The sequence below is a fragment of the Cynocephalus volans genome, chromosome X (assembly GCF_027409185.1).
Source record: "Cynocephalus volans isolate mCynVol1 chromosome X, mCynVol1.pri, whole genome shotgun sequence".
Taxonomy (NCBI): Eukaryota; Metazoa; Chordata; class Mammalia; order Dermoptera; family Cynocephalidae; genus Cynocephalus; species Cynocephalus volans.
Genome location: NC_084478.1, coordinates 64,938,656 through 64,962,917, shown reverse-complemented (window position 1 = coordinate 64,962,917; position 24,262 = coordinate 64,938,656). Strand labels below are relative to the sequence as shown.

At 41.2% G+C, this 24,262-nt stretch overlaps 1 protein-coding gene across 2 annotated transcripts in view; it reads right to left on the bottom strand.

Moving 5' to 3' along the window:
* Positions 1–3,003: 3,003 nt before the first annotated feature.
* The window catches only part of LOC134367261 (zinc finger protein 182), a 50,888-nt gene continuing 29,629 nt past the window's right edge, over positions 3,004–24,262 (bottom strand). For both annotated transcript variants that reach the window (XM_063083961.1, XM_063083962.1), the window contains exons 4-6: positions 9,923–10,049; positions 9,577–9,669; positions 3,004–5,662 (exon numbers count right to left, since the gene is read on the bottom strand). In XM_063083961.1, coding sequence (XP_062940031.1) covers positions 4,032–5,662; positions 9,577–9,669; positions 9,923–10,049 — 1,851 coding nt within the window. In that variant the 3' untranslated portion in view covers positions 3,004–4,031. The remainder of the gene's footprint in view (positions 5,663–9,576; positions 9,670–9,922; positions 10,050–24,262) is intronic.

Sequence of the window (24,262 nt, the reverse complement as noted above, 5' to 3'; positions counted from 1 at the left end):
ATAAGGAATAATCAAGTATCTTTTGAGACACAGGCAGAATGCACACGATGTGTTAAATACAGTAAGCAAGTGAGTTAGTAACTTGCAAGAGATGCTAAAGATAAATAGAATAAATGGAATATATGCTAGGACAAACAGGATTATTACTTATAGACATGTCGTGAGGTATCCCACCACCTGAACTACATTATACTTCAATTGGCCATCAATTGGTGACACTCAGTATTGTCCCGCTGAAAACAGATAAAACATCAGCGTTCAGGAAGCTAACTGGTGAGCTACATACAGCTCAGGTAACTGAGGTGTCATTGGCGCTGAGCACCTTCGGTGTGCCTGGGCCTCCTGTTCAAACCTCAACTCCTGTGCTCGTTTGAGAGAATGAACACGGAATATCGCCAGATTCAAGAAATGTGCTGCTTCACCCTGTTTGTTTCCCATCCTAAGGGTGTTAACTTACCCCACCTCTTTCCTTTGCTTCTTTTTCAAAATGTATTTTGTATTCTTTTTAATTCGGTGGCTGGCTGATATAGTGATCTTAACCCTTGACCCTGTTGTTGCAACACCACACTCTACTTTGTCTTAAAATTTCCATAAGCCATGTGACTCAAGTATTTTAATTTGGTCTATGAGCCTTTCTATTCCAAGGCTTCTGAGGTATCTTGCCTGGTAGCATATTGGAGACTATCATTCTATCAAGGGAATTTCTCATGTTAAGAGGCCCCAAAAGATGAGGAGAGAAGAGGTCATAATTGATAGTTTGGAGAATATCCCTAAGGAAATAAGACAATAATATGAGATAATGGGTTAAAGTATCAGGGGCCCAGCACTGATCTGGGTGGATATAGGGTCAATCATGGATCACTGGGTTATCTTGGGGATCCCAAATGGATAAGAATTAATTTTACATTCCAAGTTTTAGCTAAAGCAGTGAGAACACAAATCGGCATAATTAACTGGGGGGTTGCAGTGATTAGGGCTAGCCTAAGGCACAGCAGATCTGATTTGGGAGAGGTGTTCAGGATAACTCCTGTGGTGGGGCCTCTCCCTGAGTGTATACAAATAACAGTACGAGAAAAATATGCAACACGGAGGTTACGTTCATGGAGCACTGTCTCCAGCGCACAGGCTCTTCCCATCCCATACACCTGTGGCAAACACGGAGCCCTCGGGGCAGATTCTCCTTGTGCAGAAACCCCAGTGACCACCTGTAGCTTCCTCCACTCAGGCCCTACCCACTCCACATTGCTACCATAAGGTCTGGCATGGCTGAGGCCCCGAGATCCTATAACCCCTGATAGCACAGATCCCCGTTACTCACCTGACAGAGCACCCACCATCACCCCATTCCAGCACTCTGCCCACCCCGACTGCCCGTCACTCCTCTTCACTCACTCACACTGTGCCACATCTTGCCACTCACCTGCGCTGCTCTTCACTCAGCCCCATTCACCACCACACTTCACAGCATGCCGCATGTCACTCATTTACTCCACTGTGCATGCTGACAAAACTCACACTGCCCTCTCACATCCTGCTCACTCCCACTCTCCCTGACCATACTCATGCTACTTACACTTGACTGTTTCTTCTCCAGCAGTTCACTCCACTGGATGTCTCCCCCATTTCCCCCTACTCTTCCCTATTCACCCAATCTGCCCCTATTTACCTCATTCACCTCTGGTGGCCCCTTTATTAACCCCCATTCCCCTAATTCCAGGCCATTTACTCACATCCTGCGGTTCGTCCCCACCAATTTGCCTCTAGGTCTATGCCTCACCCGCATGTGGCCCAGCAGGTTGCCATTTGTGTCCCAGAAAGCAGGACTCCCAAGATCCACCAGAAATGGGGAGATCCAACCTCCTCCCCTCTGCAGGATTACCTTTAATGGACCTGAGACTCAGAGAAGATTCTCTGTCAGTATGAAGATGAACAGTTTTGTTTCCAGTGCCCTGGGGCATTCTTGCAGCAGACAGCAGCAGCAACAAGCTGCTCATCCCGCATTTCCTCTCATTGGAAAAGCACCGAATGTAATATGTTCGACTCACGTGGTTCATAAAAAAAGTGAGCCCACGGCTCATTTTCTTGCAGCATAATTCATGGAAAGCCAGATTGCCTGGAGGGCACAGACAGGGTCTCAGTTCTAAGTCATGCACCTGTTTTGAAAACTTCAAACACTGCCCACACCCGGGTTTTGCATAGCTTGGGTTGCCAAGTTCTAACACAAAGATGTTCCTGGTGAAAAAGCACAGAAGCATGAGGGCCGTAAATACAGTAATTCACAAGGAAGACATCATGTTCTGGAACAAATGTCCTACTGCGTGGTCTTTGCCTTTGTCAGACTATCGCTTTCAATCTGGCTTTCACCTTAGAAAACAGGTGTTACCATCAGGACTGTGACCTTGGGACCAAGTTACTCAACCTCTACATAGATTCATTTTTTTTAGATTCATGTTTTAGACTTCTTGTAAAAAGTCTCCATGTGGTACGCATGTGTGCCAGTGGGTGTGGATGTAGGAAGTAATTTAAATCATTTTGTTAAGGTGTGGAAAGACAGTGACGAGCTTTAGCACAATCTTTTCACAGATGTCACTGTGCATACTAAAAATATAAAATTTCTTCCATCTCAATTATTTTAGGTTTACATAATGTGGTCTTAGCTGACCTGCGAATCGCTGTATTTGGCATCCTCGGGAAGATAATACCTATATGCCTTTGGAATTGATTGAATATCTGTTGTACTCCCTGCCTGGTTATTCAGTTTATTCACTTGAAAAAAATAAAACACATTGACCATATCTAAATTAAATGTTATGAAATCCTGTATCTAAATTCTGATTTCATTTTAATAGTAATAGAATAATATATGCTTGTTAAACATTTTGTTTTTTGAAAAGATGGGACATCCACATACTACAATTTTCAAAAGCTATGAAAGGATACACAGTTGTCTACTTCACAATTCCTTCCCCCACCCACCACAGCCCCTTCCTCTTCTCCAGGGTAATCAGGAATACCATCTTGTGTCTTCACAGGGATAGTTTATACATACACAATACCACTTTTCTCCTTTTTTATACACAACTGATATATACTTAGTATTCCACATCATTATGTAAGTGTTATCCAAGTTCTCTTTTATTCATTTTTGTCTACCAAGGAAATTTCTGTATGAATATATCACAATTGTGGCAATCAAAATGCTGGTGGTGTCATTTGGACAGCTTCTAGTTTTGTTTTTGGAGACCATCAGTGAATGCCTCTGTGTGTTCATCATTTTGTAAATACATGAGTATATACATTACTAGAAGTTAAACTGCTGGCTCAAAACTACGTGCATTTGTGGTTTTGATTCCTTTCAAGTCATTCCTCTCTGAATGAGAACAGCTTGTCCCGGACTTGCTATTTGCTGGAGGCTCATGTGGGATAAGAAACTGGGGCCACATTCTAGGCAGATAACAGTTTTTCTAACAACTGGGATTATTTTTTCCACATTTGTTATTTCTTCAGATTTTCCTTCTCCATGTCAGTAAACAGGGGCAGCTGTAGGGCTCTTCACAAGGAAAAGTCCCCTGTCTTTCCCCAGCATCACAACTGTTCCTTCCATCAGTACAGACCACTTTCTGCAAATATGCTGTCTGGGTGATTCTTTGTCAAGGCCCCTGCCTGTTTGTCCTCAGACCCCAAATGGTCTAGGAAACATGCTACTTCTTACCTGTCCATGTACTGTTTCCATTGTTATATCTGTTTATGGTTCTACACCTTGGAGTGGAACCTGAACCGCCGCTCAGTATCCTTACCAGTGCTGTCTCACATTGCAGCCTTGAGTACTCTCTCTGAAATGTTCTGCACTGGTGCTTGATTTCCTCTGCTTTGGGCAGTCCTCTCCTGAGGGTTTCAGCTTTCTCCTAATTTTGTCAGACACAGAGATTATACTCCCCATATTTAAACCAGAAGTCTGAGCATACTTTTAAAACATTAATTAAATCAACACAAGTTTCTGTCAGTGTACATAACAGATCCTGATTTACTCTCTAACGTGCCATGAGCTTTGACTTCCGGCTGTGGCCTCTCCCATGAGTTTTCTTTCCTGTATGGGTTCTCTGATGTACAATAAGGTTTGATTTTTGGGTAAAGGCTTTCCCACATTCTGTACACTTATAAGGTTTCTCTCCAGTATGAGTTCTCTGATGTACAGTGAATGTTGATTTTTCTCTGAAAGCCTTGCCACACTGAGTGCATGCATAGGGTTTTTCTCCTGTGTGTGTTCTCTGATGTATTATGAGCTGTGACTTCTGGTTAAAAGCTTTCCAACATACAGAACATTGATAGGGTTTCTCTCCTGTATGAATTCTCTGATGTATGATGAGCTTTGACTTTTCTCTGAAGGCCTTGCCACATTCATTACATTTATAGGGTTTTTCTTCTGTATGAGTTCTTTGATGTATAATGAGATATGACTTCTGGGAAAATGCTTTTTCACATTCATTGCACTCGTAGGGTTTCTCTCCTGTGTGACCTCTCTGATGTAGCATGAGATAGGATTTCTGAGAAAAGGCTTTCTCACATTCATTACATTCGAAGGGTTTCTCTCCTGAATGAGTTCTCTGATGTACACCAAGGTTTGACTTCTGGGTGAAGGTTTTTCCACACACATCACATTCATAGGGTTTCTCTCCTGTATGAGTTCTCTGATGCACAATAAGGGTTGACTTCTCATTGAAAGACTTTCCACATTCAGTACATTTATGAGGTTTCTCTCCTGTGTGAGTTCTCTGATGTATAATGAGAGTTGACTTATCACTGAAAGTTTTCCTACACTCACTACATTCATGGGGTTTCTTTCCTGTATGAGTACTATGATGTATAATTAGATCAAGCTTTTGTAGAAAAGACTCGCCACATTTAGTGCATTCATAGGTTTTCTCTCCTGTGTGGGTTTTCTGATGGACAATGAGATTTGATTTCTGAGTGAAGGCTTTTCCACATTCGTTACATTCATAAGGTTTCTCTCCTGTATGAGTCCTGTAATGTATGATGACAGTTGACTTTTCTCTGAAGGCTTTCCCACATTCAGGACACTTAAAGGGTCTCTCTCCTGTATGAGTTCTCAGGTGTATAATGAGCTGAGATTTTTGGCTAAAGGCTTTTCCACATTCAGTACAACCAAAGGGTTTCTCTCCGGTATGAGTTCTCCAATGAACAATGAGGTGTGATTTCTTGCTGAATGTTTTCCTACACGCAGTGCATTCAAAGGGTTTCTCTCCATTTTTAATTCTCTGATGTAGACTAAGACCTTTCTTTTGCCTGAGGGCTTTCCCACACTCTTTATATCCACAGGGTTTCACTCCAGGATTTGTTTTCTCATACTCCGCATGGAAGAATAAATTTGGTCTTCCATTATTATGCTTCTTTTCTGCAGAGATTCTACTAAATAAGTTTAAATTATCTACAATATTATTTCCAAATGATTCATGTTTATGGGGTCTTGGTATTGAAGCAGCAATCTTTGTACTCAGATACAGTGTGTTCCCAAATTCATTACAGTCACAGCCACTCCTGGTGTTAATTGTTTTCTTGTCAGAGAATCCAACTTGCATCAACAGACATTTATGTTGGTCATCCTGATGCTGTCTCTCAATCTGTTTTTCAACTTTGCAGACTTCTAGAAAGAAGTATAATAAACCATCTTAATACTTGTATATTACGGAACAGCCCTTCTTTAGAAATGCCCTGCCATATGAAAGCTGATAATATCTCATTTTATCAGAGTTCTTGGAGAGAGTCTTTTACTAACCTCCTACCTGCTGGTGTTTTTGCTACCAAGAACAATCTTACCCTGGCATTTCAGTCCTTCTTACCTCTGCTTATATATCATCTCTGACTTCCATCACCTCTAGGAACCTTATCACCCTTAAACCTTCGGTTATCACATGAACTCTTAACTGACCCAACGTATACTATTTCCACTTAGGTAAAAACACAACAGTGTGATTCCTGGACTCAAGTCTTCCAACCCTCGATCCACATTCTCAGTGAATGAGAGAAAAAAATCTAGAATAATTAACCTGTCGAAAACAAAGAAAATCCTACAAATCTTTGCCTAATCTGGGTTCACCTGTGTATGCTTCTGAGCTTGCATTCACAGTTCTTCAACACCAGCACCACCTTCTCTGCTCCCATACACACTATTTCTGGTAAATACTCTACCTATTACAAACTCTGAACCCTTCCTCATGTTCCCTCACTCACATAACCCTGTCCTCCACATTTTGCTGTATTCAGAATCTAGATAGCTTTCAAGATGCAGATCAGTCTTTCCAAAAAAGCTGACCCTGATCTTCCGATATGAATTTTTATTAATATTTAAAGTAGATTATCTGTACCTCTCATTTAGACAATTAAAAGTGCAAACACTTGATTTTAATTACATATTTTACCTATTACAAATTACACATCATTTTACATTTTAACATTTCTGAATCCAGATGTTTCTTACAAGTATTGATATGCCATAGAATAACTGGTGGCAATTTTCCTTTCTTAGTGGCAAGTCTTTAAATCAATGGTGTCTTGAAATCAATAAAATATGGTAAATATTTTTTGCACATGTACTTAATTTTTAATCAACTTTTATAGTTTAGTTTTCTTCTCACTTTTCCCCCAAATTTTTATGAACGTTTTCAAGCATAGAGAAAAGTTGAAAGAAGAGTATAATAACTACTCATATTACCACTTATATTCAACAATATTAACATTTTCTCATAGTAATACTGAATTTAAAAATGGATTGTGCTGAATCTGAACCTCCATCAGTGGTAAGCAGCAGTACAGCCCATGTTGTTAGTTAGGGTTGTGGCTCTCTATTCCAGGAGGAAATCCTGGCTCAGCTTTTCACCTGATGTGTGACATTAGGTAAGTCATCTAATCTATTTGTATTTTACTTTCCCACCTGTAAAACAGGAATTATGACAGTGCCCACTGAAATGGATGTTGAGAGAATTAAATTACTTATAACAAGGTGTGCATGGCATACAGGAAATGCTTTCAAATGTTTACTACTATAACTACTACTACTATTATGATTAAGAGCCACTACATTATTGCAAAATGAAGTAATGAGTGCCTCTACATACTTAACATGTTCCTGAATATAAAGTGAAAAAAGTAGGTGAATAAACTGTGCATAGTAGGCTAACACTTTACTTAGGAAGGAAATGAATATATAAATATATATTCATATAGGCTCATGTAAAAAACGATAGAAAGATAAACTTAAATTTTAATGAAGTTTACTTATGTAGAAAGAAAGGAAAAGAGTGGAATGGAAAGAGAAAGAACCTGGATTCCTCTGAATATACCTTGTTTTCTAGATTTGACTTTGGAACCAAGTAACTCTTTTGTCAATACCTTATATAATCATAAAGCGAAGTTGAATATAAAAGGATTCATTAATAGTAGTAAACATCCCTTCATTTGTATTTCCTAACCATGCTGAAAAGTCTTGATTCCCAATGGCACCACCAAAATTACCTGAACTGATTCAACTCACTATACACATACAATAGTCTCAGAATAATACTACCACAACCACTACCAGATGTAAGAATAATAAATTAAAACATTTAAGTCTAGAATTTCATTTAGGAATATTAATTTGAATACAAGAGATATTCTTTCTTTAAAAAAGTTCATACATAGTTCCTAGCTCTGTCAAAGAAAAGGCCTAGAAATGATTCCCTCACATCCAAATTGTAGTCTTAAAACATTTTCCAGTAAAAAGAACTGGAGCTCCTTGGAGAAATGGCCAATTCCAGGTCCGAGATAGGAAATATACAAAATGAGCCTGGAGCATCTTAAAAAACTAGAAAGCAAGAAAGTTAACAAAGAATCAGGCGCCAACTTGAAGGCATTTCCACTAGTCAAAGATGGGACAGTTTAATTTGTAAGAAGGATAATAAGTCCTTGGATTAAACATAAAAATGTTTAAATCCATAAGTCCATAACTGACACACACAAAAAGACATAATTTATTGGTTACCTTTAGATGATGTTATAAAACCAACTTATTATTTTGAAAACTGGTAAATAAACAGAAAAATTCAATCACATAACCTGTCTTTTCTGTATGTGTAACTCACAGCAACCAAAACTGTGAGGGGCAATTTCTCTTTCTAGAAGTATTCCAGCTAACCAAAAAGAAGGAATGATAGAATTAGAATATCCCCATTCTATAACCATTAATGAATTCATGGATCTAAGATAGGACAAGAAGAAACAACCACACATTACATGCCTCCTGGTGGAAGTAGATGGAAAGTAAACTTGCTAAAAGCAAAAACCAAAATCTGATCCATCTTCTACATCTAACTACCAACTTACATGAAAAACGGGGGACAGAGAACTGTGTTAAATACCACCACAGGGTATTTAATACCCAAATCCAAAATGTGGAAAACTAAAGGACAAATGATCCAGTTACTTAAACAAGAAATACCAGGCGGGAAAAGGACATGGAGGGGAATCATCTATAGATTATGAGACAAGAATTTGAGTAGCTATAGGTACACGCAGCATCAAGAAACTGATTTCTAAATACCATTCCCACTAAGTGAAATCAGAAGTCGTTGGAGAAGTTCCTAATTCCAGGTCTAAAAAAAGGAAAATACAAGATGAACCTGGAACATATGCTTGTGCAGGAAAGTGAGGAAGTGCTCAAAGAATGACAGGGAGGTGTCAAAAGGACAGAGACTTCAGTCTGAAGGGACTCTTATTAGTCAAACTGAGGACAATTTGAGCATGAAAATGAACAGTGACAGCAATGGATGATAACCCACTGAATAAATAAGAATCAACCAGCTTAGTAATAACTGATTCAGGCAGGAATCACCAGTGAATATTAAAACTACTGGTTAAGAGTGTTTAAGGAACAGGAAATGCATACAGCCTGGCAGTTCCCACAGATGTTAAACATACAATTACCACATGGGACAATTCTAATCCTATTTTTCTACATAAAGGAGATTAAAACATACATCACCACAAAAGTTTGTATATCAATGTTCACAGCAGCATTATTCATAATAGTCAAAAAATGAAAACAACCAGAATGTCCATCAACAGAAGAATGGGTAAACAAAATATGGTCTACCCATACAATGGAATATTATTCCTCCATAAAAAGGAACGAAGTACTGATACATGCTACAACGTGGATAAACCTTGAAAACTTGCCAAGTGAAAGAAACCACACGAGAAAGGCCACATATTTCATAATTCCATTTATATGAAATGTTCAGAATAGAAAACAACCAGGAGATAGAAAGTATATGGGACAAAAGGTACTGTGCAGAAACTTGCAGGTGAACACCAACTTAAGGAAAGTGTTCTGGTGGGAATGGGAGAGGGGAGGGGGTGTCAGTCTTATATCTAAGGTGCTCATGTTCCTGTCCTCCAATACCACCAAGGGCCACGGCCTTTTCCCAAGATATTCTTGAAAGCCCTTTTAGAGGGCCCAAGCCCTGACTAATCCGCTGGGAGGGACCTCATGTCCCCAGAGCCTGGGATAATGCTACTTACCTGAAAACCTCCAAATTGGGATTTTTCCTTCTGCCTGGCAAGGCTCTTCCACCTCCAACTTGAGGATGAGGTCTGGTTTAGTAACCTGCTGCCCTGTTAATGAGAAATGACAGAAATATCTCCTTAGTCCTCAGAGCCTCTGAGACAGAGGAAGCTGCAGTGTGGGGCAGCACCAGGGACCTACTGCTTGACACAGTGGTAAAGTCAAACCATTTGACCTCGGTTTTTAGCTCACAAACACCTTGTCAGGAGAGAAAAGGGAGGGCGGGGGGAATAAGAAAGAAAAGGCCCTCTACTGGATACAATAATCTGAAACAGCCAATTGACCCAAGAAAGCCATTCTTACCTACAAAGACCAGGTTGCTGAAAGTCTCCAGCATCACATCTCTGTACAGGGTCCTCTGTGGAGGGTTCAGGTACTGCCACTCCTCTTGGGTGAAATCCACAGCCACGTCCTCAAATGTCACTAGTCCCTATAATGGTACATTACTTTTAGTCTAAAATGCTGACCACTGGGTGATGAGGATAGAATGTAGGGGTATTTCTCACTGGGATCCCAGTTCATCATCATGACTTAATATAGGATGTCTAATTCCTATCACTTTGAAATGACCTACTTTGTGGGAGAATCAAAAATCATAGTAGAAAAATGATTCCATTAAGTAATAGAATATTTAAGACAATGTGACATTAACACAAGAATAGGAAAATAGTCCAGTGGAAGTCAAAAGAGATTCCAAACGTGTATAGACACCTGGTTTATAAAAAAGTTGGCACAGTAAAGCAGGGGGGAGAAGATGATCTTTCCAATAAATGTGGATGGGTTATTGAATATCCATATGGTAAAAAATGAAATCTCTTTGTCCCACTCACCATACACAAAAAACAGCTACGAGTAAACTATAAATCTAATGTGAGAGGTAACACAATAAAGCATCTGTAATATAGGAAAATGTTTTCATAAGCTTGGGATAGGGAAAGAATTCTAAAACAAAACATGAAAAGTACTACTCACCAAGGAAAAGTCTTGTAAGTGTTCAAACATTAAGAGAAGTACAGTGAGAAAGGCAAGCCACAGATGGGAAGATTATCTGCAATATTCATGACTGAGAAAGGGTTCTTATCTAAAATACATAAAGTAACCTCTACGAATCAATAAGAAACATGCAAACACCACAGAAGAATGACCAAGAGAAGTGAATAGGTAGTTCACTAAATGGGAGAACAAATGACCTACGAACATGAGAAAATGTACTCTACCTCATTACCACTCAGGTAAACAGAAAAGTACTCAACCCCATTGGCAGTCGGGTAAATGAAAATGTAAGCCACTTTGAGACACCACTATGCGCCCACCAGAAAAGTCATAATTGGGCAGACTAAAATACCACAGCATGTTGAAATGGGAATTCTCACACACTGTTAGTGGGAACGTAAACTGCTATAATCACTTTGGGAAACAGTGGCATTATTTCCTAAAGTTAATGATTTGCATACACCACGATCCAGCAATTCTACTCCTAGGTACACACCTTAGAGAAATTCAAGCACATGTGCTCTAGAAAGCAAGTACAGAGATGTTCATGACAGCGCTATTTCTAACACTAAATCATGAGAAAAAATCCAAATGTGTGTCAGCAGTAGAAGGGGCCAACTGTGACACATCCATTCAATGGAATGCTGTGTGTTAATGAAAATGAATAAACTACAACCAGATGTTGTGAAGCAGGTTAATGGGCACTGGCTACCAGTTTGTCTGCGTCTGGTGAGACGGAACCCCCATGCACAAGTTACAGGGACAAGTTACATAGAACAGTTTTATTACTTACAGATAGGCAGCAAGTGACTACAGAAGCCTAAGATTCATTGTGAGCTGGTCCCCCATGGCTCAGGAAAGCTGCGTGGGGCAAATGTAGTCTTATCTAAGCATGCCCCACTTGCGCCGCAGCTGAGGGACCCCAGAAAGCTGCCTGCTTGTGTTTTATGCCTCCAGGGCCACAGGACCCACTGAGCTAAAGCACTGAAGGACAGCTGGTTATAGGGGGGCTGGGCCCAGAACAGAGTCTGGGCTGTTCAAGCCAGCCCCCTTCTTATTGCAGGATATTACATTCCTAGCACATTCTACAATTATTCCTGGGAAGTAGAAGTGAGAAAAAGGGGACAACTGTGTCAGTGCAAGGCCACCCAGAGAACTGTTCTGCACATGTTCAACACAGATGACTGTCACAGATGTACTGATGAGCAAAAGAAACCAGAAACAAATGAATACATACTGCATGATTTTATTTATATATAGTAAGAGAACAGGCAAGGTTAATTCAGGTCAGGATTGTCATTACTTTTGTGGGTGGCAGTGATTTAGGGAGAGGGCATGAAGGAGGATTCTGAGGTCCCAATTATGTTCTACACCTTGGCCTAGGTGGTGGCTACACAGTGTGTTGACTTTGTAATAATTCATCAAGCTGTACACGTATAAACTGTGGTCTTCATGTATGTTATATTTAAATGTACTTTATATCTGTATACATAAAAATTGTTTTCAACAAAAACACAGAGGCAATTCAGTGGAAAATGGGAGTTCGTATTTGAAGAAACGGTTCTGGAACTATTTGATATTGAAATGCCCCAAAAAGGACCTCAATGTATATCTCCAACATATATAAAAATTAACTCAAAATGGATCATAGACCTAAGTGTAAAATTTAAACCTATGCAAAGAACTTGTATTGAGAATATATAAAGAACTCTCAAAACTGAAAAAAAATAAGTAAATGAAGAAAGGCAGAAGATAGATACATCACCGAAGGAAACATAGAGATGGCAAATAAGCACATAAAACGATGCTCAACATCATTAGTGGTAAGGAAACTGCAAATTAAAACCGTAATGAGATACCAGTACACACCTATTAGAATGGGGAAAGAAACCTGACAATACTACGTGCTGATGAGGACCTGGACATCTCCTATCATAGGCAGGAATGTGAAATGGCACAGTCACTTTCGAAAGTGGTTTTCTAGTTGTCTAAGAAATTAAGCACATACTACCATACAATCCTGCAATTCCATTCCCAGGTATATTTACATCAGTGAAATGAAAATTACGTAAACCCAAAAGCCTGCACACGAACATTTATACAGCAGCTATGTTTTTAATCACCGAATCCAGGAAACAACCCAAAAATGAAACAACCCATTAAAATGAAAATACTACTTACCAAAACTTATGGGATGAAGCAAAATCAGTGCTAAGAGGGAAATTTACAGCTGTAAATACATTAGAAAAGAAGAAAGATCTCACATTAACAACCTAACTTCACAACTCCCAACTGATAGGAGTGTCTTGCTATTCATGGTGACCCTGACGGGTTTACTCTAATGAAGTGACACATGGTAGGACCCTAGATAGTTTAAGCTAACAAAATCACCCAGAACAGGGTTGGCCAGGACACAAAAATCTACCCTGTGAATAGAGGGTGTCATAGTCTGTTTTTGCTGCTATAACAGAATTACTGAGACTGGGTAACTTAGAGTGAACAGAAATTCATTAGTTCACTGTTCTGGGGGCTGGCAAGTCCAAGACTGAGGGGCTAACATCTGGTGAGGGCCTACTTACCAGATCACCACATGGTGGAAGAGTAAGAGGGCCCTTTTATAATGGCACCACTCCCACCCATGAGAGTGGAGTCCTCATGGCCTAATCACCTCTCAAAAGCCCCGCTTCTTAATACTGTTACAATGGCAAATATATTCCAAAATGAGTTTTGGAGGGCACAAACATTCAAACCATAGCAGAGGGTTCAGGCTTTGAGCCACATAACAGCCTGACCTCCAGGGAAGGTAGAGGGGCTGGAGACTGGTCAACCTTGTGGCCAATGATTCGATCACACCTATATAATACAATTCCAAAAAAAACCTCTGGAAACCAAAGCTCAAGCGAGTGTCCCTGGTCAGCAAAACTTTGTATATGTCACATCTCAATGTGCTGGGAGGGTGACATGGAAGTGAACAACAGGAGCTTCACAGTTGGGACCCTCCCGATTTCACCCTATGCATCTCTTTGGCTGGTTCTATTTGTATCCCTTGGTATAATAAAACTGTAACAATAAGTATAGAAATTTCATGAGTTCTGAGTCATTCTACCAGATTATCAATCCTAGGTGGAAAGTGAGGACCCTCAAATTTGTAAGCAGTGGTCAGAAGTGAGGGTGGCCTTGGGAACCTCCAAGTTTATAGCTGGTGCCTGAAATTACGGAAGTCTTGTGGAGGACCATGCCCTCATGGGGTCAGAAGTCACTCCAACATAATATACATAATAATTATAAAATAATACATGTCAGAGTTCATACCAAACATATTAGCCAAATCAATAAATGTGATTAGGCTTTAAAAAGGCTTATTAAAAGAAAAAGGTTTTCAGATTGGCTCACAAAGCAAGTCCAACTCTATATCATAAACAAGAGATATATCTAAGACAAAGTGATTCAGAAAAGCTAAATAAAGGAATAGGCAATGGTACAACAGACAAATGTAAACAGTAAGAAAGCAGAGGTTGAGATCCTGATATCGGAATTCAAGACAAAGAGCAAAAACTTATTAAATGTAATGAAGGACATTTTTAATGCTAAAATCCACAATCCACAAGAAATACATAACAGTTAATAAATATAAACATCTATGTAACAAATTATAAGCAAACATCTACATGAAGCACAAAGTGCAGGAAATGCAAAGAGAAACAGAAATGTACTAAGAATTAGAGTTACTACTTTCAGTACAAGACAGATCAAGTAGACAAAAATTAAGAATATAGAAGACCTAGAAAACATATTCAATAAGGCAGATTTTACAGATATAAATATGACATTACACCTTAATCATAGACAATATATCTTTTTCTTTAGCTGATAAGGAATATTCATAAAAACTGATCATATTGTCACAAATCAGTTCCACGAACTAGAAATATCAAAAACAACACTCTGATGAAAATGCAATAAAATTAAAAATTAATAGTAACAAAGGATCTTCCACCTTGAAATTAAAAAAAAAACAAAAACCTTCTATTAAACAACTCTTGGGGGAAGGGAGAACACAAACCAAAATTATAAAATTTCTTAAAATAGAGAAGTGACAGAGTGGTAATAAGCAATCAAGATGGCAGAATAGAAGGTCTGCAGCATCACTCTCTCCCACAAATCAATCAAATTTACAACTATAAAAATGTAACATCAGCCAAGCCGGGGCCGCTGGAGCTCAGGGGAAGAGGAGGAGAGACCTACGAAGTTCATGAAGGCGGGAGAAACTACGATGAGAGAAAGAAAAAGCTGTTTCTGAGCATTTCAGGCCATGGCTGCTTTAAGGCTCGAGCTGATAAGCGCATGGAGCAGGAGCTGGCAGAAGTTGCAGCTGTGCCCTTCAGGTAGTTACTTGGAGGCAGCAGGAGAGAAGAGGGCCTTGGTGGCCCCCAGGACAGCAAGACCGCTAATAGGGTTCACGTGGACCTACGCAGGAGCGAGGGGCCAGAACAACTGAAAAAAGGGAGACATTCAGAGGCTGGTGGGTCATCGCAAGGGACCAGCGCAGGGCCCATCCCATGGGAAGTGTTTGCAGCATGGGTGGTGGGGGAGACGTGCCCACCAGGGGAACACTGGAACACAGCAAGGACAGCTGATCTGCCCCCCAATCAGCACAGGACCACTCAGAGGAGACTGGTCAGGAATGCAGAATTGCATGGGTGCAGTTTGATGAAAAAACTCAGGCCCAGATCAGAGATTCTACAGAACACAGATCCACCGGGTCTCTGGAGAGCCGGAAGTACCTATAAGGTTAACCATTAAATCCTGTGCTGCACAAAAAGCCTCCCCTAGGGAAACAGCAGCAAAGAAGCAATTTAAACAACCACACAGCTCAAGTACTGGTTCCCACAGGAAGTTCCCCTGTGTTAGAAGCAAAGGGCAAAAAATTAGTTCTGGCCCAGGCGCACCACCAGCACCTTGGGGCCTGCCTGGGAACTGGAGCTTTGGATCTGGGGACTGGACCCCACTCCCACTTCCAGGCAAACTGCGCCAGAACTGCAGGGCCTGCCTGGGGAACCAAGGTGTGGAGAAGGGGACTGGATCTCTCTCCCACAAAAAGGCACACCATGCCAGCACCTTGGGGCCTGCCCAGGGACCTAGGGCATGCAGAAGGGGACCAGACCTCTCTCCCACAACCAGGCACACTGAGTCAGAGCCCTGGGGCCCACCCAGGGACCCAGGGTATGGTGACAGGGACTGGACATCTCTCCCACAACCAGGCACAACATGCCAGCAACTCAGAGCCCACCCAGGGACCTGGGGCAAGGAAAAGGGGAATGGTCCTCTCCCCCACAACCAGGCACACTGCGCCAGTGCTTCAGGGCCTGCCCGGGGACCTGAGGCATGGAGAAGGGGACTGGATCTCTCTTCCACAACCAGGCACACCAAGCCAGTACCTCAGGGCCTGCCCACGGTCCCAGGGCATGGAGAAGGCGACTGGACCACCCTCCCACAACCAGGCACACTGTGCCAGTACCTCGGGGCCTGCCCAGGGACCCAGGACATGGAGAAGGGGACTGGACCCCTCTCCCACAACCAGGCACATGGTGCCAGCGCCTTGGGGCCTGCCCAGGGACCAGAGGCATGGAGAAGGGGACCAAATACACCCCACAACCAGGCATACCGCCAGTGCCAAGGAGCATGCCAAAAACAGCACCTCCACGTGGGTGGCCCACCACAGCCACCACAATTACCAGGGCTGCTGCAAAAGCGGCTAGACACCACAGCCACCATGTAGATGGTCCACCAACCACGGGAGTGCATTCACACAAGAAGAGTCACCAGCAGAGACAAAGAAAAGAAGAGGATGTCTCTTTACACAAAACCCATTTCAGAGTGACAGAAGAAGCATCTGCTCTATGATAATATTGGGGGACCTGATCACATCTCTCAGCATTGGACAGATCATCTAGGCAACAAGTTAACAGAGTAACCATTATTCTTTCAGAAGGAGAGAAGAAATCTAGGGCAATTAGAGGGGGGAGGGGGAGGGAATGGGGGAAGGAGAGAGGTTGGACAAGGGGCATAAAGAATAATTACGATTTGTAACAATATATATGCTAGTAATATTGATTTAATCAACATATCTCAATGTTCAACCCCAAAAATATGTATAATTGATTTTGATTCAATAAATTAAAAAAAAACAATAAAAAAATAAAATTTCTTAAAATAATAACACAAAAAACTACATATCAAAATCTATGGGATACATTATGCAATGAAGAGAGAAACTTGAAAGTGTTAAACACTAATAATAAAAATGAAAAAAATAAAAATCAATTACCAACTCAAATATCTAGAAAAATATCACAAAAATAAAACAAAATTAAGGTTAATAAAAGAAATAATAGAGATAAAAGAGAAATAGAGATAATAATAGAGAAGTTAGGAGGTTGAAAATAGTAAAACAGTACACCTAATAAAATAAAAATCTTGGATCTTTAAACATACCAAAATATAGGGCTGGCCCCGTGGCTCACTTGGGAGAGTACGGCGCTGGTAGCGCCGAGGCCGCAGGTTCGGATCCTATATAGGGATGGCCAGTGCGCTCACTGGCTGAGTGTGGTGCTGACCATACCGTGCCGAGGGTTGCGATCCCCTTACCAGTCAAAAAAAAAAAAAAAAAAAAAATATATATATATATATATAGAGAGAGAGAGAGAGAGAGAGAGAGACACAAACTACTGATTGACTTAATCAAGAAGAAAAAGAATAAAGACTAGAGCACAAATACATACCATAAATGTGACAAGGAACAATGAGCACCAAAATAGTAAAAAATATTTTTTTAATCCTAAAAGACCTATGTACTTCTGTGCAAACGAATCTGAAAACCTAGATGAAATGGTTAATTTCTTAATTTGTCAAAATTAACCCCAGCAAAGATAGGAAGCTTGAGCGGATCAGATTATGGAGATGAAATGGAGAAAAGAACCAACTCATGGAAGTTTCACAGAGGAATTTTACCAAGCCTTCAAAGACCAGGCAATGCCAGACCTATGATAATTCTTCCCAAGCGTAGAAAATGCAAAGCTTCCAAATTCTTTACATGAACAGAGTATAAACTTGATATATAAGCATATTTAAGATTATACAAAATAGGAAAACTGCAGATCAGTTTCACTTATGAATATCAGTGCAAAAATCCTAAATAAAATAGACACAAACAGAATAGAACCACATTAAGACAATTATACAACATGACGAAGTAAGATTTATTCCAGGAATATGATGATTCAATATTAGAAAATTCATTACTAGAATTCACCATTTAAACAGACATATGGAGAAAATTTATACAATTAATCTAATTAATATAAGAAATACTGATACCAAAATGCTGAAACATAATTTAACACCCAATCCTGATTTTAAAAACACTAAAGAAGATTAGAATTAATGGCAATTTCCTTAAAATAACCAAAGGTAGGCAGGTAGGTATATAGATACATTGATTTCTTTTTTTTGGCAGCTGGCTGGTACAGGGATCCAAACCCATGACACTGCCATTATAAGGCTGCATTCTAACCAGCTGAGCTAACCAGTCTGCCCCCAACAGATATAGATATACAGATACAGATCAATCATAAAGTCAGCATCTTACTTAATGGGAAAATTCTAGAGGAATTTCAACTAAGATCAGGAACAAAGCAAGGATACCCACTGTCACTGCTACTACATAACACTGTACTGCAGGAATTAGCTGATGCAATTAGACATGAAAAAACAAAGGTATAAGAACTGAAAAGTAAAATTCTACTTGCATATAGTATGAGAATATATCTGAAAAACAGAGAATTAACAATTAGGAGTACCAATCATTTGAAGAATTCAGAAAGTGGCACTGTATGAAATAAACAAATTAACCAGTAACGTTCACATATGCAAAAATGCCAGTTAGAAGATATAAACAGCAGAAAAAATTAATAATAGCAACAAAGAAAATATATTTAGAAGTAATCTTCAAAAGAAATGTGAAAAACCTACAGGACGAAAACTTTAAAACACTGCTGAAAGACACAAAACTAAACAACGAATGAAAAGATATCCCTTGCTCTTGATAAGGTGTAGTAAATAGTTTAATCTTGCTCAAAAAGCTGTCTGGCCACTGTCCTCGGCTTCTAGGAGGTAATCTTTAAGATGTCATGCTTTATAGGGGTGTCTTTGTTTGCATGGGGGCCTTGGGTCACCACAGAGAGTTTAATAACATGATTTAGGGTAGTGGCTGGCCACACCAGAAAGACTAACAATGTGATTTATGGTGGGGGCTTCAGATCACTCTCAGAGGTACTGGAGACTGAGACCAGCTCCGTGGACAATCAATCATGACCACATGATGAAGCCCCAACAAAATCCTTGAACACTGAGCCTCAGGAGCCTTTCCCTGGTTGGCAATACTCTGTGAGTGCTATCACACATTGATTGCAAAAAATAATAACATGTCTTGACTCCGAAGGGAGAGGAAAATGGAAGCTCTGCATTTGGTACTTTCTTGAACCCTGCCTTACGTAATTCTTCCCATAACTGATTCCAAGTTGTATCCTTTCATTGTAAAAGACATAACTGAGTACAACAGCTTTCAGTGAGTTCTGGGAGTCCTTCCAGTGAATTATCAAACCTAATGGTGGTCTTGAAAAACAGCTAAACTTGCAGTTGGTGTTAGAAGTGAGGGTGGTCTCTCATGGGGACTATTCCCTCTAACTTCAGAGCTGTCAAACTCTTCACAGAATGACACAAAGTCACAAAGATGTAACTTATCCCTAAGTTAATTTATAAATTTATTGTCATCCCAATAAAGAAACGGTCTTTTAAGTGATGCTAAAGAAGGTAATGCTAAAGATTATATAGAAATGTGTAAGAACAGCTAGAAAAATACTGGAAAAGAAAAACTGAGGGAGAGAATAGCCCTACCAGATACCAAAACATACTTTGATTAGGGTATTTTCTCAAACCACAGGGTGAAAGACCCACATTTTAATAAATGGTGCTGGGACAACTGGAGAGCCATTTGGAAAAGGTTAAATTAGATCCATACCTCATAGCAGGCACACAGACTAAACACCAAGTGAATCAGGGAGCTAAATGTACAAAAATGAAACAATACAAAGTACTTCAAGCACGAGTGAATGCCATTATGACCTGAGTATAGGGAAAGATTTTCTAACTATGAATAAAAATCCTTATTTAATGAAAGACTGATAAATTTAACCACAAAAATATAAAAACACTTTTGCAAGTCCAAAGACTTAAGTCCAAAAACAAATGAGGAACGAGATGAAAAAATTGTTGCAACATACATCACAGATAAAAGGTTAATATCCTTGAGAAGCTCCTGCCCTCAGGACCCTTCTGTTTTTTTTTTTTTTTTTTAAAGATGACCGGTAAGGGGATCTTAACCCTTGATTTGGTGTTGTCAGCACCATGCTCAGCCAGTGAGTGAACCGGCCATCCGTATATGGGATCCGAACCCGGGGCCTTGGTGTTATCAGCACCGCACTCTCCCGAGTGAGCCACGGGCCGGCCCACTCAGGACCCTTCTGGACCTCACTTTATGCACCTCTCTTCATTTGGCTGTTCATCTGTATCTTTTATCATATCCTTTATAATAAGCCTCTCCCAAGCTATTCCAGAGTGCAGCTGAGACTGAGAATCATGCTCTCTGAGGATCTGAAATCACTACTTTTCAAGTCTTCATTGTTCTGTTGTGTGACAGTATGAGCTCTAGAGCTATGGCAGTCATCTTGTGATCATGACACAAACCAAGGAGGAAAGGCAAGAAAAGGAACAGAACTAACAGAAGGATAAATATTGACAGGAGCATCTGTGGGAGAGCATAGGAACACAGGAGGAGATTGGCGAGAGCACTGTGGCACACGAAAGTCCAGGATGGCAGCACAGAGAGGAGTGAGAGGCACACGGCCTCGGCCACCATGTCTCTGGGCACAGGATGAATTTTCCCTTGTGGCAGAGGGCCCCACCAACCACCATCCTCACCACAGAGGCCTGCAGATCCTTTTGTAGGAGGATTCCACAGCCCTTGCAAGCCCAGAGCTGAGTGGGGGGAGCGCCCTAGAATACAAGCACTGCATTGCTCCCGAACAGGAGCACCTTCTGTGCACTCCCCACCCTTGCCACCCAAGCTCATGCAGCATGGTGCCACCTTGAAATGAGCCACTGTGGGAGCATGCCCTGCCCCGGTGACAGTAGCCATTGAGCCTTCCCCAGACTTAAGGATCTGCCATCACCTCAATACACTCACACAAGAGGCTACAATGCCCTGATCCTAGCAGCTTGAAGCCTAGGCCCATAGCAGCTATGATTCTAGTCCTGCATGTCTGGAGAGCCAACCCTAGGCCAGCTGAACTGACACACCCCCACACCCCAGCCAGACATAACACAGGCAGACCCAACCCTGGCAGAACACCCAACTTCCTTCCCCTCGCACCCCACCCAAGCCAATCAGCTGAGTTCTGTGCCAGAAGAAATAAAGCCTATCTGCATCCTCCCAGAGAATCAGCCATGCAGTTTCACTCTCAACAGTCCCTCCTAGCAGCCTTGCTCACCACCTGAGAAGCTGCTGGCAAGTCCCCCCTCTTGAAAGGCCAGTTTCTCAATCTCACCCACCACCCCAGCAGTGGTTTTTGCACAGTCCCCTTTCTGCAGCTCCGCCTCAAGGCTTCACTCACCATCTGAGAGGAGGCTGGTCAGGCCCCTTCTCTGCAAGCCTTCCTAGCGGCCTTGACTACCACCTGCGAAACATCTGGCAGGACCTTCTGTCATTAGGCCTGCTTCCCAACCTCCCCCACTACTCGAGAGGCTCTTGGCAGGACCCACTCTGCAACTCAACCTTGAGGCTTCACACAGTGGCCGACAAGCAGCTGGCCAGGTCCCCTCTTTGCAGCCCCACCTAGAGGCCTCACCCACCAACTGAGAGGTGGCTGACCAGGCCCCCTCTTGTCAGGCCTGCTTCCTGACCTTGCCTACCACCCAAGAAGTGGCTGCTCAGGCTCCCTCTCTGCAGCCCCACCTAGCAGCCTTGACCACGGCCCAAGGAGTGGTTCAGCAGCTCTGCCCTTGGCAAACTTGTTCCTGAAAAGCCAAGGGAAGCACGACCTCACACCTGACCCTAAGAAATGGTGCAGCAGACGGGCCACTCGCAGAACCGTATCCAGCTTGCCAAGCCAAAGCACAGCCGTGCCCACAGCTCAAACAGCCCAGCTGTCACACCCTGGGAAGACCCGCCTCTGAGCCTTTGAGCCATCACACGTACATGGATCCGAGTGAGAAACAGCCTGGCCGACATGTCCCTGCCGGGCACATCCCTGGTTAGAGAATACAGTGATCCTGCCACTGGCAAACCAATCCCAGAGACCCTGACATGTCACACACCCACACCCCCAGCCTGAGAATCAATACAGAAAACCCATCTCCAGTGAGTCAGCTCCTAAAACAACTGACCACATTGTGCTTGTGCATACCCCCGGCCTGTGAAACCCTTCCTGTGCATAACCCCCCAGCAAACCCTTCCCTGGCAAAGCTGTGCCACTTCCACCACAAACTTCCCAAGCACAGTCTGCTGAGCCACTTGCAGATAGAGCCAAAGCAGATTACAGCTGAAGAAAGTATACAGACTCTACACTACTGCACCCATCAGAAACCTAAAGACTACCAAAAATTCCTAGACCTAATAAACAAATTCAGTAAAGTGGCAAGATACAAAATCAACATACAAAAATCTGTAGCATTTATTTTTTATTTTTTTTACTATTTATTTATTTATTTATTTTTTAAAATTTTCTTTTGTCGATATACATTGTGGCTGATTATTGCTCCCCATCACCAAAACCTCCCTCCCTCCTCCCTCCCCCCTCCCCCCCAACAATGTCCTTTCTGTTTGCTTGTATCAACTTCAAGTAATTGTGGTTGTTATATCTTCTCCCCCCCCCTCGGTTTTGTGTGTGTGTGTGTGTGTGTGTGTGTGTGTGTGAATTTATATATTAATTTTTAGCTCCCACCAATAAGTGAGAACACGTGGTATTTCTCTTTCTGTGCCTGACTTGTTTCACTTAATATAATTCTCTCAAGGTCCATCCATGTTGTTGCAAATGGCAGTATTTCATTCTTTTTTATAGCTAAGTAGTATTCCATTGTGTAGATGTACCACATTTTCCGTATCCACTCATCTGATGATGGACATTTGGGCTGGTTCCAACTCTTGGCTATTGTAAAGAGTGCTGTGATGAACATTGGGGAACAGGTATACCTTCGACTTGATGATTTCCATTCCTCTGGGTATATTCCCAACAGTGGGATAGCTGGGTCGTATGGTAGATCTATCTGCAATTGTTTGAGGAACCTCCATACCATTTTCCATAGAGGCTGCACCATTTTGCAGTCCCACCAACAATGTATGAGAGTTCGTTTTTCTCCGCAACCTCGCCAGCATTTATCGTTCAGGGTCTTTTGGATTTTAGCCAGACTAACTAGGGTTAGATGGTATCTCAGTGTGGTTTTGATTTGCATTTCCCGGATGCTGAGTGATGTTGAGCATTTTTTCATATGTCTGTTGGCCATTTGTATATCTTCCTTAGAGAAATGCCTAGCTCTTTTGCCCATTTTTTAATTGGGTTGCTTGTTTTCTTCTTGTAAAGTTGTTTGAGTTCCTTATATATTCTGGATATTAATCCTTTGTCAGATGTATATTTTGCAAATGTTTTCTCCCACTCTGTTGGTTGTCTTTTAACTCTGTTAATTGTTTCTTTTGCTGTGCAGAAGCTTTTTAGTTTGATATAATCCCATTTGTTTATTTTTCCTTTGGTTGCCCGTGCTTTTGGGGTCGTATTCATGAAGTCTGTGTCCAGTCCTATTTCCTGAAGTGTTTCTCCTATGTTTTCTTTAAGAAGTTTTATTGTTTCAGGGTGTATATTTAAATCCTTAATCCATTTTGAGTTGATTTTAGTATATGGTGAGAGGTATGGATCTAGTTTCATTCTCCTGCATATGGATATCCAGTTATCCCAGCACCATTTGCTGAAGAGGCAGTCCCTTCCCCAGTGAATAGGCTTGGTGCCTTTGTCAAAGATCAGATGGAAGTAAGTGTGTGGGTTGATTTCTGGATTCTCTATTCTATTCCACTGGTCAGTGTGTCTGTTTTTATGCCAGTACCATACTGTTTTGGTTATTATAGCTTTGTAGTATAGTTTAAAGTCAGGTAGTGTTATGCCTCCAGCTTTATTTTTTTTGCTCAGCATTGCTTTGGCTATGCGTGGTCTTTTATTGTTCCATATAAATGTCTGGATAGTTTTTTCCATTTCTGAGAAAAATGTCTTTGGAATTTTGATGGGGATTGCATTGAATTTGTATATCACTTTGGGTAGTATGGACATTTTCACTATGTTGATTCTTCCAATCCAAGAGCATGGGATATCTTTCCATCTTCTTGTATCCTCTCTAATTTCTCTCAGCAGTGGGTTGTAGTTCTCATTATAGAGATTTTTCACCTCCTTGGTTAACTCAATTCCTTAGTATTTTATTTTTTTGGTGGCTATTTTAAATGGGCAGGCTTTCTTGATTTCTCATTCTGCATGCTCACTATTGGAGAAAAGA